At 48.4% G+C, this 12,730-nt stretch overlaps 1 protein-coding gene and 1 long non-coding RNA gene across 2 annotated transcripts; both read right to left on the minus strand.

The window, feature by feature from the left end:
• Window positions 1–1,696: 1,696 nt before the first annotated feature.
• HOXB9 (homeobox B9) lies at window positions 1,697–7,499 on the minus strand. The gene is made up of 2 exons (XM_065749957.1): window positions 6,819–7,499; window positions 1,697–3,547 (listed from the first exon to the last, which is right to left on the minus strand). The coding sequence occupies exons 1-2, from the start codon at window positions 7,324–7,326 to the stop codon at window positions 3,312–3,314; spliced, it is 744 nt and encodes a 247-aa protein (XP_065606029.1). The 5' UTR covers window positions 7,327–7,499; the 3' UTR covers window positions 1,697–3,311.
• Window positions 7,500–11,561: 4,062 nt separating this feature from the next.
• LOC136057300 (uncharacterized) lies at window positions 11,562–12,208 on the minus strand. Its single transcript, XR_010623017.1, has 2 exons — window positions 12,137–12,208; window positions 11,562–11,795 (listed from the first exon to the last, which is right to left on the minus strand). It is a non-coding gene; the product is annotated as an uncharacterized LOC136057300 (long non-coding RNA).
• Window positions 12,209–12,730: the final 522 nt, after the last annotated feature.

Consider the following 12,730-nt stretch of genomic DNA (forward strand, 5'->3'; position numbering starts at 1 on the left):
AACGCATCATGGCTGCAACACACCGAGGAAGCACTCGCTGCACTGAAATTATTCCCATTCGTCTCTTGGACCTTTTTTATTCTTTTAACCTAAGCAAAAAAATTGATTCTGATAATCCACATAATGAGGCACTAAAGGACGCGGAAAAAAAACACCAAGAAAATATTTCTGGAATTTGAGACGAAGCAGTATAACACAATGACATATCGGTACTGTTGTTCTCAAATCGATTTTTATTCTGGTGCATTAAACATCTGTGGAAAATACATCCGGGCTGATGCTACAGAAGACATTCCACCACCACCCCATCCCCTCGCCAACGTTTTAAAGTGTATTTCCTAAAAATCCAACTTAAAAGAGGAAAACTAAACCAGAAAGAAGGTTTGAGATCCCATGAAAACCAAAAGCACCGCGTTGTTATTTTCAACGTCTCTGCCCTTTGCTCTAAGCAAAGGGACAAACTAACCCCGGTGGCCCATGGGTTGCCACTGTCAGTGAGATGGGTGCACTCCCGAGCGCACAGAAACGCGCATTTATCCAAACGCTCGGCTCGAAATACGAGCACATCAACCCAACACGAGGCACAGCCGAAGAGGGATCTCACACCCTTGAGAGGAATCAAACAAAACCAAAATCACCTCCCGGCTTCCGCGCACCTACATCATCTCTCCCTACCGAGTATCTCTGTTTATATATAAACAGATATATTTTCAATAGATTCGGATTTAGGGCAACGATTCTGCCGCCACAAACTTTCTTCCCAGCTCCAAATCTCCCAGTCTCTCTGCGACAGCTTTTTCTGAGCTCGGATTGGAGGAAGGAGAGCGGGACCGTGGACGCAGGTGGGAGTTTCTTTGCGCTGGGCTCTATCTGGAAAACCAGTACTTACACCTGGAAACCCCCCCCCCCCTCCCCTCCCCCCCCCCTCCCCTCTCAGACCCCCCCTCCCTCGAGTTTCGATTCCCAGAGGTCCTCCTGAAGGATGGAACATTTCAAACGGGAAAGTCTGGGCATGAAAACAAACTTCGGGGGGGGGGGGGGATGGAATTAAACACTTCAGGTCTGGTTTCTGGTCGAGCTGAGGATTTGGTAGTCCACCCCCCCACCCCCCCTTCATCCCCTCCCGCTCACAAGGAACTGAACTGGTGCAATTTTCAGCGCGCTGAGCGCAGCTCTCAGCCCTTATCTCTACATCGGGGGTGGGAAAGAAGGGAAGGGGGGGGGGGGGGTGAAGGAACAGGAACACTTTCCAAAATCTGCCTATCGCTCCTTCCCAGGGCCATTTTTGTTCCCAGCAGATAAAAGCAGTCACACAGCCCTCGTGCTGAGGATGCTCAGCAGCTTATCAGAACAGATTTGCGCCGGTTCATCCGCACAGAGACAGCAGAAACAGATTTCTCTTCTTCTTCCCACCCTCCACCCCCCCCCCTCCACTCTAAAACGCGCTCTACCTCACACCCCCTCGCTCCTAGCAAGACTCCTGGCATCTAAATATACAAACTTGCACACAAAGAAAAAGAGAGAGGTTTATTTCGATATTATCCACCAACTAACAACTGAGGAACTCTTTGTATACTTAAAAGCCACAACAGAAACAGAAAACGAGCTTCGACATTCACAGAAGCACAACCACAACCACATTTTACAATAGCCACCATATCATCAACTGATACTAATCCACCCCCCCCCCCCACCTCCCCGCGCCCTCCCCCCTTCCCAAAACAAAGTGAAGTCTTACAGAGATAAAGGAAACCCAGTCCCGCAGGGTTGGGGGAAACCTGCAGAGGATCTGTCAGAGCAGAAAGCATCCGTCCGGCATGCCGGGAGCCCACGCCGTAAACCATCGGGGGCTGCGTGTGCCATAGCGAGTGCTTTTCGGGAGGGGGGGAGCGCGGAGCCGCCGCAGCTCCCCGTGCCGCTCGTTGAGCCCGGCTGGGGATGGGGATGGAGATGGGGATGGAGATGGGAAGGCGGATGGGGATGGGGATGGAGATAAGAACGGGGATGGGGACGGATGGGGCGGCCCCGAGGTGGTCCCGGGCCCCGGAGCGGAGGGGGAACGAGGGAGGAACGGCTGCATCCAAAACCCCACAGCAGCCGAGCGTTAACAGCGTCTCAGCAAACAGGAGGGGAAGAAATACACACGCGCTAGGGTTGGCACTTTATCTCTGCAACAGCCTACTGCTTTAGGAAAAGTCAATTCACAATAAATTATAAATATGCTAGCACTAAGAACACAACCTTCCCCTCCCCTATAGCTCTACGAAGGTAGTTTTTTAACTAGAAAATCCCATTCTTCCTCCCCTCTAAAAGTTAGGAATAAGTTGGCAGGGGTTCTTCCGCCCCTTTTTCTCCTAAATAATTTACAATGCGGCTCTGAGTGTGCCCCCCACACAGTCCCTCGCCTCCCTCCCCGTCTGCTCTCCCCCTTCCAAGTGACCCAGTATAAAACTACCAGATGAGGGGGGGGGGAGGGGGGGGGGAAAGGGATGGTTTGCCTGGAAGGGTCCTACTAAACTTTTAGGTCAAAGTCACATATCTACCGTGGCAAAATGGAAATAAAATCCCGCATCGTAAAACAAACCGAAGGAAAAAAAAAATAAGAAGAAGAAAAGGAAAATGAAAAAGAAGAAAGAATCCCAGCGCAGTCGGGAATGGGGCTGTCACTATGGGACTTGCCCACTGTAAAGTTGACGAATTGAAAATGATTTGTTGGGTGCAATTAAACGCAAGTCTTACGAATGTGTCTGTCTTGCGGCAGTTTAATTAAACCCTCCGGTTCCTCGGCCACCTCAACGCGAGAGTGTGTGTGTGTGTGTGTGTGTGTGTGTGTGTGCGCCGGGTGCTGTGAGTGTGCTCGAGCATCATCGTCCTTACGTGGAGAAAGAAAGGCAGCGTGCTTTGGTGGGGGCATGGAGCGGGGATGTTTGGGGCCGGTTGTGTTTGCCGTCTTGCCTTCCGTGGAGAGAATGCAAGCAGGGAAAGCTGCTGCTCCGACAGGAGCCTGTGTCTGTGTTACACTGTGGGGAGAAGAAAAAGAAAAAAAATAGAGAAAGGCAACGAGAGAATAGAAACAAAACGCAGCATGTGCCCCCAGAGAGGAGCAGCACTTTTTTTGCTAAGTTGCCTCCTACGTGGCAACGCTAAGATAAAAAGGGTAATAAGCAACATCTCGCATGCAAAGGTGGAGATGGGAAATGGGAAGGTTTTCCCCGTGGTTCGGGTTATGTGTTAGCACTACAGCTCTGGTGCTCGGAGCTGGGGGGAGGGAGGGATGGGGGAGGGAGGGGAGGGTGCTGCTCTGCTGCTTTTCACTCCTTGCCCTGCTCCTTGTTCATTTTCTTCATTTTCATCCTTCGGTTCTGAAACCAGATTTTGACTTGTCTCTCACTCAGGTTGAGGAGTCTGGCCACTTCGTGTCTACGGTCCCTCGTCAGGTACATATTGAATAAAAACTCCTTCTCTAGTTCCAGGGTCTGGTATTTCGTGTAAGGGCATCGCTTTTTCCTGGAGGAGCGGGCGTGCAGCCAGCTGGCAGCTGGGTTGGCTGAAAGAAAAGCACCAAGATCAATACGATGCAGCCTGAGTGTTTCTCAGAAGGTTTTCATCATGCCATCAAATATCAAGATTAGACGCACGCATAATGCGAACCCGACATGGGAGCCGTGTGAAAGCAGCCCGGCCTCAGCAGGGCGAGCCCTGCCCACACCTGGGGGGCCCTATCCCCGTGCCCCCCCCCGTCCCCACACATCCACACCCTCCTCACGGTGCAGGCATGGGGCAGCCGTGAGTTTTTCTTCCAGAGCTGGGAGAAATCAAGGCGAAAATTCCGCATCTATTTCAGATGCGTTTCCCCACGTGTCCGCGGGCGCGCTCCCGTAGGCACAGCGTGCGGGCAAAGGGTACGGAGAGAAGGGGGGGGGGGGGCGAGAAAAAAACCCAACAAAACCCTTGAATAAATCCTGCTTATTTTTGCTACGTGGCAAGAAACCGTCTCGATACCATAAACATCCTCAGGGCTGGCTGGACTCTGCTGCAGGAGGTCTGGACAGTGTTATGCTGAACCACGGACGTTTGTAGGGCCGATGCGAAGGGAGAACCGCGGCCCCAAAGACATAACCCCCCCCCATTCCCCCCCCCCCCCCCCGCCCCGTGTGGGAGAAGTTACGTGGGAACCTTTGGCAAAAAGCACATTTAGGATTAAGCCCGACGATGGGATGGGGACTTGGAGGAGGGGGGGGGGGGGGGGAAGGATCAGAGCTCCGTTTTAGAAATGAGCCCCACGGACACAGTGCTGGGTGAGGTCGCACCCAAAGGTGAAGCGCTTCGGGGGCGAATAATAGAAGCGTTCGCTAATCACATGCAAATATTGGAGGAGTGTTGGGTGGCAGAGAGGCGGGAAAGGAAAGGGAAACGTTATGGACAGACAGACCACGTATTTCTATTTAATTTCCCTTTCGTCCTCTGAAATTATGACCGAAGCCATAAACCTTTACACCAATTAAACGGACCATTATAAATATATACATACACACACGCGCACCATCGCAACGTTTCCTCCACGTAAAACGAAATATATTGAATATTTTTACAAATAATTCGCTTAATCTTCCCCTGTAAGTACTGCCTCTCCCAAATTTGCACTGCTATTTCCTTAATGTAATTGACTCGATCTAATATGCAGAATTAAATATTAAAGAGGAAGAAAGCTGTTAATAATTGATACTGTTAATCCTGCTACCCATCCTTTAATGGCAACGGAGGGCTCTGCTTCATAACAGATTTTTATTTGGTTGGATTTTATATATATATATATTTTTGGTCGTAGCTCGGATCGTTAAAATCTAAGACGTTTTAAACGCGAATATTTTATTTACTGACTGTGTACACCCGCCTGAACAGGCGAGCAAATGAGGGGAGGCTTTGGCACATGCCTTCCTGAAAACCTAGCAAATAAATTAACAGATCCCGGTGCCATACCCGGTGCAGAGATTCATTATTGTGAAATACTTTCAAAAATTGAAAGAGTCAGGGAAATGGGTGGGAGTACTTTCTGCAAAACAGCTCCGTCTTCCAGCCCTGGCAGGCTCTCAACATTAGCCCAAATTAAACTATTATTTAAAACAAAATATGCGTCGTAACCACATGCCATAGAGAAACCACACTGCATCCTCTTAGCGCGGGTCCCTGCGCTTGCTTAGAACTTAATAACATTTTCTTGGACGAGACTTTTCTATATTGAATTTCAGGGACATTGAGCACAGGACCTGGATATTTCATTCTCTCCGACCATTCACCTCCCTCTTGCAGTTTGTTCTGGATCTCTGCCCAGCACAATAGAACAGGACTTTCTTTTTGTGTGTGTGTGTGAGTGCGTGTGTACGGTGCAAGCCAAACGATAGGGGAAAAAAAAATAACCCCCGCCACCATCCTGCACACGGAGGGGGGAATATACACCGCTTTTTCAGTTCTGTTGCTCTCGCACTTTGGTGAGGGGTTGGGGAAGGGGAGGAGGGGGTGTTGGAAGAGGAAACAAAATGAAGTTAATTCACGGAACGACGGTGCCAGCGTGTCCTGCACACGCTCTGCACACCGTGCCCTTGGCGGGGGCTTTCTCTGCCGTTTCCAACCCAACACTTCTCACAACTTCGGCTTTCACTGCGAAACGTTTACCGCGGTGCTGGAGCCGAGTTTCTCCCTCTCCTCCCGCACAGCCCTTCCACCTTCCAGATGGACCCCAGGTACCAACAGAACCGGCACGAGGTGAAGACACCCGTTTTTTCTCACTCAAGCACTCCTGCATCACTTTAGCAACGGTAACAACGCACATTACTAGCAGCATCGACTATAATACTATTAAATACATCTAAAGGACGCATTTTTATCTGTATTTCAGAGGGAATGAAAGAGAAAGCAGATCATTAAAGAGACAACTCGCTGAAGTTTAGCTGTTCTCCAATCTGGCTACATTACAAATAAAGAGCTAATTAAGCTGGAAGCACTCCTCTCTCTCTCTCTCTCTCTCTCTCTCTCTCCTTTTTAAGAAAACAAACTAGGAGGGAGTTCGGAAACAGTCGTATTGTGGCTTTGAAATAGACCCTGAACCGAGGCATTAATAAACGAAAGGTTTGAAACACAAATAAGAGAACGCGTGCAAAAAAAAAAAAAAAAAAGAAAAGAAAGAAAGAAAAAAAAAGAAAAAGAAACCAAGCAAAACACGCACAACAAATACACCCACGACCAAAACCCAGCAGCAGAAGCAAAATAAAAACCCCGCGAGGTGAAGGGGAGCCCCGAGCCCGCAATCCGCCGGGGTAGAGCAGCGCAGCGGGCGCGGAAAAGCCCCCGCCGCTGTTTACTTCCCCCACGTGAACTTTTCCTCCGCGATTTTCCCCTTCTCTTCTCTCCCCCGACCGCCGCCCCCCTCTCTCCGCTCCCGGCCCTTCTCCCGACGTTTCCCCGCTCCCCCCCGTCCCTTCCTCCCCTCCGCCCGCAGCCCCGCACACGCTCCCTCCCGCTTACAGCAGTGATCTCCGCTGATGGAGTCAGCGCTCTGTAGGAAAGAGGACGACTCGATCCAGCTTTTGTCCTCTCTGGACTCCGGTTTGGTCGGAGACGAAGCTCGTTTCAATTTTTATTTGTATTTCTCCGCAGAAACAATGCCACCCCTCTCCCCTCCCCACCTCTCCCCTTAGGTTGGCATCAGCCATCTGAGAGTTTTCTTTAAGCCCTGATTTTAAACTTTACGCAGCATTGTCCCCTTTTATTGCACCTCCTCCAGCTTTTATACTGTTTACTTCCTCACTTTTATAACTTACTTTGATCTGTTCTGTCTTTGTCTTCGCTTCCTTCACAAACTTTATTGTCCTCGAAGCTGGGCCTTTGATTGGAAACGATCCCTTCCCTTGCAGCAGAAGTTTCTAAATTGTACTCCTGTGTTCCCTGTTTATGGACATCCCCGGGACGGCCCAGCAGCGGCTCAGCCTTAACAGATCCCTGCCCGGGGAGGGTCTCTGCTCTGGGCACTGGATCCAGCCAACTCCGTAGATACCTGCTATCAGATGGGACGCTTTGATGTTGAATATATGGATGGTAGACGGCAGGAAGGGTACCAGAAGAATGTGGATTCAAAGGAGTCCAGGAGGCGCTGAAAACAGGAGGTTTTGGCTGAAAACTACAGGAGGGGAATTCTAGATGTTCATTGAGCCCAGCTTGCCTGGAACTTGTATATTGCCCAGATGAAAATTTAGCTGAAGGCGAGTCTTCACTTTCATGACTTATAATAGAGTCGACATAGTAATTGCTAAGAGTCCCAGAAATGGACATTCTCAGACATCATACAAAGCACGGTTCAATGAAGGGAAAAAATATATATATATATAGGACAGATCTAGATTTGTACTCTACCCCCTTCTCGAACTTCCTAGCCAACAAAGTACAGTTGGGCTGCTGTGTTGTGAGCTCCCAGCAAAATGATTGGTCAAACTTTTTTCGTGTGCCTGATAAAGCGTCAGTCTCGGCGTAAATCAATCGAAGCCGAGGGGGCTGCGCTGCGCTGTCATCCGCCCTTGCATTCCATATCAAGGATGGATTGTTTTATGTTTATGCAATGTTGCAAAACGTCAGGAGTTTAGAAAAGCCACGAAACGGGCAGAGCTGGGGCTAATATCTCCCTTCGTACATTTTGCTGTTGAAACGTTGTTGGGGGGTCGGGGGGGGGGTCCGGGTTTCTTTTTTCTCTCTCTCTCTCTTTTTTTTTTTTCCCTTTCTTTCTTTTAATGAAAGATGCTGATGTATTCACTTCGCCTTTAATAACCACCATGGGGGAATGGAGATAAAAGCTATTCTTTGCCACTCGGGCTCCAGAGTACGATAGCAAAAAAAAAAAAAAAAAGGCAGAAAATACGTACAAACCAACCCCCCCTCCCCCCCCCCACCCCCCGGTGATTTCGTACACACATATACGCGTGTGTGCATTACAGGACATGCACGCGATGCGCGTATAGACGCGATTTTTCGGAAGGAAAAACAAGAGCAGTGGAAGGGTGTTGTAAATAACAAACCCTCTGGCATCGGCAAATGGATGCTAACGCGGTACAATCATGGGGGCAAATATGATATTTAAAATGTGAGTGGCATGTGCGTGACATTACAGCTCGGAGCAGCGAGCTGCCGACGCGACCCCCCCCCCCCCACTCCCGGCTCCCCCCCCTATGCCCTCGGCTCCTTGTTTCTATACATATCGCGTCCAAAAAACCGCTCCGTACGTGAATACATCTCCACGTGTTTTGAGGCATAATCTCGGGATTGCTTTGCTGGAGCTGGAGCAGCGTGATGGACCACGTCGCTGAAATCAGAAGCCTTCACTGAACTTTACAAGCCCGGTGAAATACCGAGCGCCACTGACGCTGCTTTGTTGCGGATTGCCTCCGACTTGTGACGGTTAAATAGTTTAATAAAACTTACATTAGCTTCCTTGGATTTTTATAGTCTTGAATTTATTGCCTGTGGAAAAAAGAAAGGGGCAAAAAGGGATCCCTTCGCGTTTTCCAGTCACGGTGTTCCCCCCCAACAACCCCCCCCCCCCCCCGCACACCTCGCTCGCATCGCCGCATGCATGTGTGCGTGCCACCCCCCCCCCCCTTAACCCCCCCTACCCCCTTAACCCCCCCCTGCCCCGCGTTATCGCCGATCCGACTCATTTCGCCTTTTTATTTATTTATTTATGCTCATCAGAATTATGATTTTTCTTTTATTGTATTGTAGATATAGATATATATCTATCTATATATTTTTTTTTTCAGCCCTGGATGCGATGATTGACGCTCGGCTCCGGTTCGGTGCGGGTCCCACCCGACGGTGCGGGGTAACGGGGTCAGTTTTCCCGAGTTATTATGACAAATGCGTTTATTGCGAGATGATCTGATGGCGTCGTAAATGTTGGTTAAGGAAAAGGTGCGCGGTGTGATTAGGGCAGAAGTGTTTTCTGGACTTCAGCTGTAACAGTCTGGATCAATTCGCCTCCTTTAATCTATTGCCCCTCCGCCCTTCTTCCTCTCACCCCAACACAGAAGGATATTTAATGTGAAGGGCAAAGAGATTTCTAGGAATGATAAATCATTGCGATTCCTTCCTGAAGTATAGAGAGATGTAAGTATTATATAGCCTCTATTAACGGGCTAATAATAACACTGGGGGTGCTAATAGCCACCTGAAATCAAGGAAAAGCGTATTTCGCATCTCTCTCTGTCTGTGATACCGTCTGTGTGTGTGTACACGACTCCTGTGCGCCCTTCTGTGCAAAAACTATGCATGAATTTGCTATCAGAGGTGTTCCACTGATACAGGGTTCACCAAGGCGCTAAAAACCTGACGCCCCAAACTGTTAGATTTTCCCTTCTTCCCGTCAGCGGTGCTTTTCGGTGCCCTGCAGCCTGATGGAGGGACACGTTTCCCCACGTCCAGAAACAGAGACCCTCTGCGAGAGGCGCTGGGAAGAAGCTGTCCATTTTCATTAAAGAAAAAGAAATGGTCGAGAGAGTCGGGATGATGGGCAGAGAGAGCCGGAGCTTGATGCCGGAGGTCGGATTTATTTTTAATTTTTACATGAATCAAGGTAGTAAGAGCCCCCCCCCCAGCACCCAGCCAGAGCAAAACGCTCCCTGGTCTTGAAAAGCAGAGGCAGTCTCGGGCTCCAGCCAAGGTGAGCTCTGGGTTAAGCTCTTGCAAAGACCGTCGCGAGTAAGTGTGACCAGGTGAGTCCTCACCGCCTGACAAACCTTCCTCTCCTTTCTGTGGGGTACATCCAAAGTAACCGCACTCCATCCCTTTGTATTTATACTGGGGAAGGCAGAGAAATCCCTACAAGTGAGCAGTGTGGGGACAGGACCGCTGATCTCCCAGACCAGGGCGAGCGACGGGCGGAATTCCTCTTTCTCCAACTTTTCTTCTTTGCTCTTCCCTTTAAGTCCTTACAGAGTTTTTGAACTTAAGGGATCCTGTGTCATCAGCCGTGCAATGCGAGCTGCTTGCTCAGATTGCCCTCGTTTTCGGCTTTATTGCCTTCCAGACTTGATTTCTTTTTCTTTTTTTTTTCTACACCAGCCTATTTCACAAACAGATTCGGAAGGACTCTGAAAATGTTATGAGAGCTTGGAAAAGAGAAGGGCTGATTTAAGCGAGTTCTGGAGATTAAACTCTCCTGGCTCGTGGAAATGTGTTTATACAAGTGATGGATAAACAGCCGTGTTGGCATCGGTGCGTTGAATAAGTATGGATAAAATTATTGAACGTTAATTGAAGCAAAACACCTGTTCTCTGCTTGCTAGATAGATAGGCTATGTCTTACCTGTAAGAAATATATTCTTGGAAAAAAAAATCCTGGTGCGCCTCCTATAAATAATGATGAACTGTGTCAGCATGTGAGTATATAATCTTCTGTAGTATATAAATTCAGACCAAGAAGACTCTTCGGAGTGTGGCTGTGAGGCAGAAACCAGGAGTTTTCAGATCCCTGGTGGATGAAAACCTCACAAGATGATCTGCCAAATCTATTTGCTTTCGCTCCTCTGGAGGTTTCCGTTTGTTCAGTAGTTTATTTTTGATGCACATTCTCATAGCTCATCTCTTTGTAACCTTTGTTGAGAGGGACTCCGGGCGAGCTGCCTCTCCATCCCAGATCTGGGAGCCCCGCTCACGTGGTGCTGTCTGTTTCCTGCGACTTTATACTTGAAAACCTCAAATAGAGCCCGAAGAAAACGGCATGAAAAGCTCTTCTCTTTGCGAAAAAAAAATAAAAATAAAATCCAAACCAAAAGCGACAACTTGGAGGAGGAAAAGCAGGGGAGAAAGTGACCTCGGAGTCAATTTCGGGATGAGTTTTTGGGCTAGAGAAGCCAGGGAGTGCAAGCTGGGCTCGTTTTGCACACCGGCTGCCTTCACTTGAGGTATGGGTTTGTTGCCGGTCCGTAAAGGGAAATAGAACTGGAAACAGTCCCCCCCCCCGCCCCCATTAAAAAAAAAAGACAACAAAGAAAAACCGTAAAAATAACCCGCCCGAAGCGGAAACTTTTTGCTGCTATGAGAATCAGTGCCAAGTGTATTTTAGCCTGCGAGGAAAAACTGGGAGTGCTGTCACTTTGCAATGGAAACCCAGAGGCTTCTGATCTCAGACGCTGTTTATAAATAATCTTTTTGTTTGTTTGTTTGTTTGTTTGTAGAGAGAAGGAATCAATTCCACATCGCTCTTCCCTTTGAAATACACATCTGCAAGAAACTCATCCTTAACGAACAGTTTCTTGGGTCCCTATCGCCGCAAACAACTGAACGCAGAATGCTTTCACGAGATGCAGCTTTCAGGTCTGCTCCGCTGCCATCTTTTGCTGAGGTGGAAGTTTTGGCATCGGGAAAATAAAAGAGCAGGCGATCCCCACCCCCCTTTATTTATTTATTTACATTTTAATTTTTGGAGGGAACATATTGAACCACTTTTCTTTTTTTTTTTTTTTTTTAAGGACAGTTGTGATCATTTATTAGAACTGGCACCTTCTTTTTCCAGATGCTTTTGCCTCTTGCTCGCTGATAGGAAGGAGATGGGGGAGAGACCAGGGGATGCGGGGCTTTCTGCTGTGCTGGGACGGGGTGGGGGGGGTCCCAGCACGATCTCGAGGCGGTGTGCAGCGTGTGTTACCTTCACCATATTCACTCTTTATTTTTTTTTCACTTCGCGTTTTGAAGGCGATAAGGTTAAGCTAGGGGGATAACAGCTGAGAGCGAAATTCGCGACTGCAGGGAGTCTGGAGACCAGATTCAGGGATCGCTCAGCCTTCAAAGAGCTGAGCGTTAATTTAGGATACGAAAAGCATGCCGAAATAATAATGATAATAACTAATAATTTCTATTATTATTAGAAATATTTTAAAACCAGGAAACAGCAATAAAATCTCGGCTTAAAGCGCTCATAACTCCTAAACAACGCACCGACTCGGATCTGAGAGAAAAAACTTCAGTCCCAAACCCCTCCGAACTCACGGGAGTGAAACAAAAATCCCTCTCGAGGAGTAAAACGTTTTTATTTTTTTAAATAATAATAAAAAAAAAGTGAAATAAGTTTCTGTAGCCTGAAAGAAGGATCTACCTTTGCCATTTCCTGTGCTAGCCCTCAGTTTGAATGCGGCCGTCTGTTAAAAATCCGTAAGTGGTGAGAAGGGGGGGAGTAAATGGGGGGGGAGGCGGAATTCCTTGTCTGAAGAGAAGCAAAAACAAGTTACACATGTGGGCAATTTTCCAAGAACCGAAAGTATACTCCGGTTAAAAACACAATTCCGAATGAGGTTTGTAATCTCAGCAGTTAATAAAGCATTTCGATCCCCCCGTAAAAGTAAAAGCGTATGCGCTTTGGAAAGGGGAAGCAGGAGGGGAGAAAGTTAAAATAAAGTTTGATTGTTGTTCAAAGAACCCACATTTTAGCTACCAAAGCAATCCACCCCCCTTCTCGCTTCCCTCCCTGAAATCATATTCAGTTCCCCCACGCAATAGATGGGTGCCCACCTCGCTCCCACGGCCGCAGGTTTTCGGGTTTTATACCCCACAGCTGCTGCTTCCCCTGCGACGATCCCCTGTGGGGTCACCGTCAGACAGTGGGAGCACCTTCCCTCCCCCCCCCAAAAAAAAAAAACACGACAAAAAACCAACCCAGAAGGACCGTCTAAAGTCTGGGAGTGATCTGCCT

This window comes from Cyrtonyx montezumae, unplaced genomic scaffold (assembly GCF_038088225.1).
Source record: "Cyrtonyx montezumae isolate F1298 unplaced genomic scaffold, pur_monq_1.0 scaffold_61, whole genome shotgun sequence".
In the NCBI taxonomy this organism is placed as follows: domain Eukaryota; kingdom Metazoa; phylum Chordata; class Aves; order Galliformes; family Odontophoridae; genus Cyrtonyx; species Cyrtonyx montezumae.

What these genes read in the sequence shown, in the direction of transcription:
- HOXB9 (XM_065749957.1), bottom strand. Translation starts at nt 7,326, where the DNA reads ATGTCCATTTCTGGGACTCTTAGCAATTACTATGTCGACTCTATTATA. An exon ending in CAAAGACAGAACAGATCAAA is followed by an intron (nt 3,548 to 6,818) that starts GTAAGTTATAAA and finishes CTTTTCTTTCAG; the next exon opens with CCAACCCAGCTGCCAGCTGG.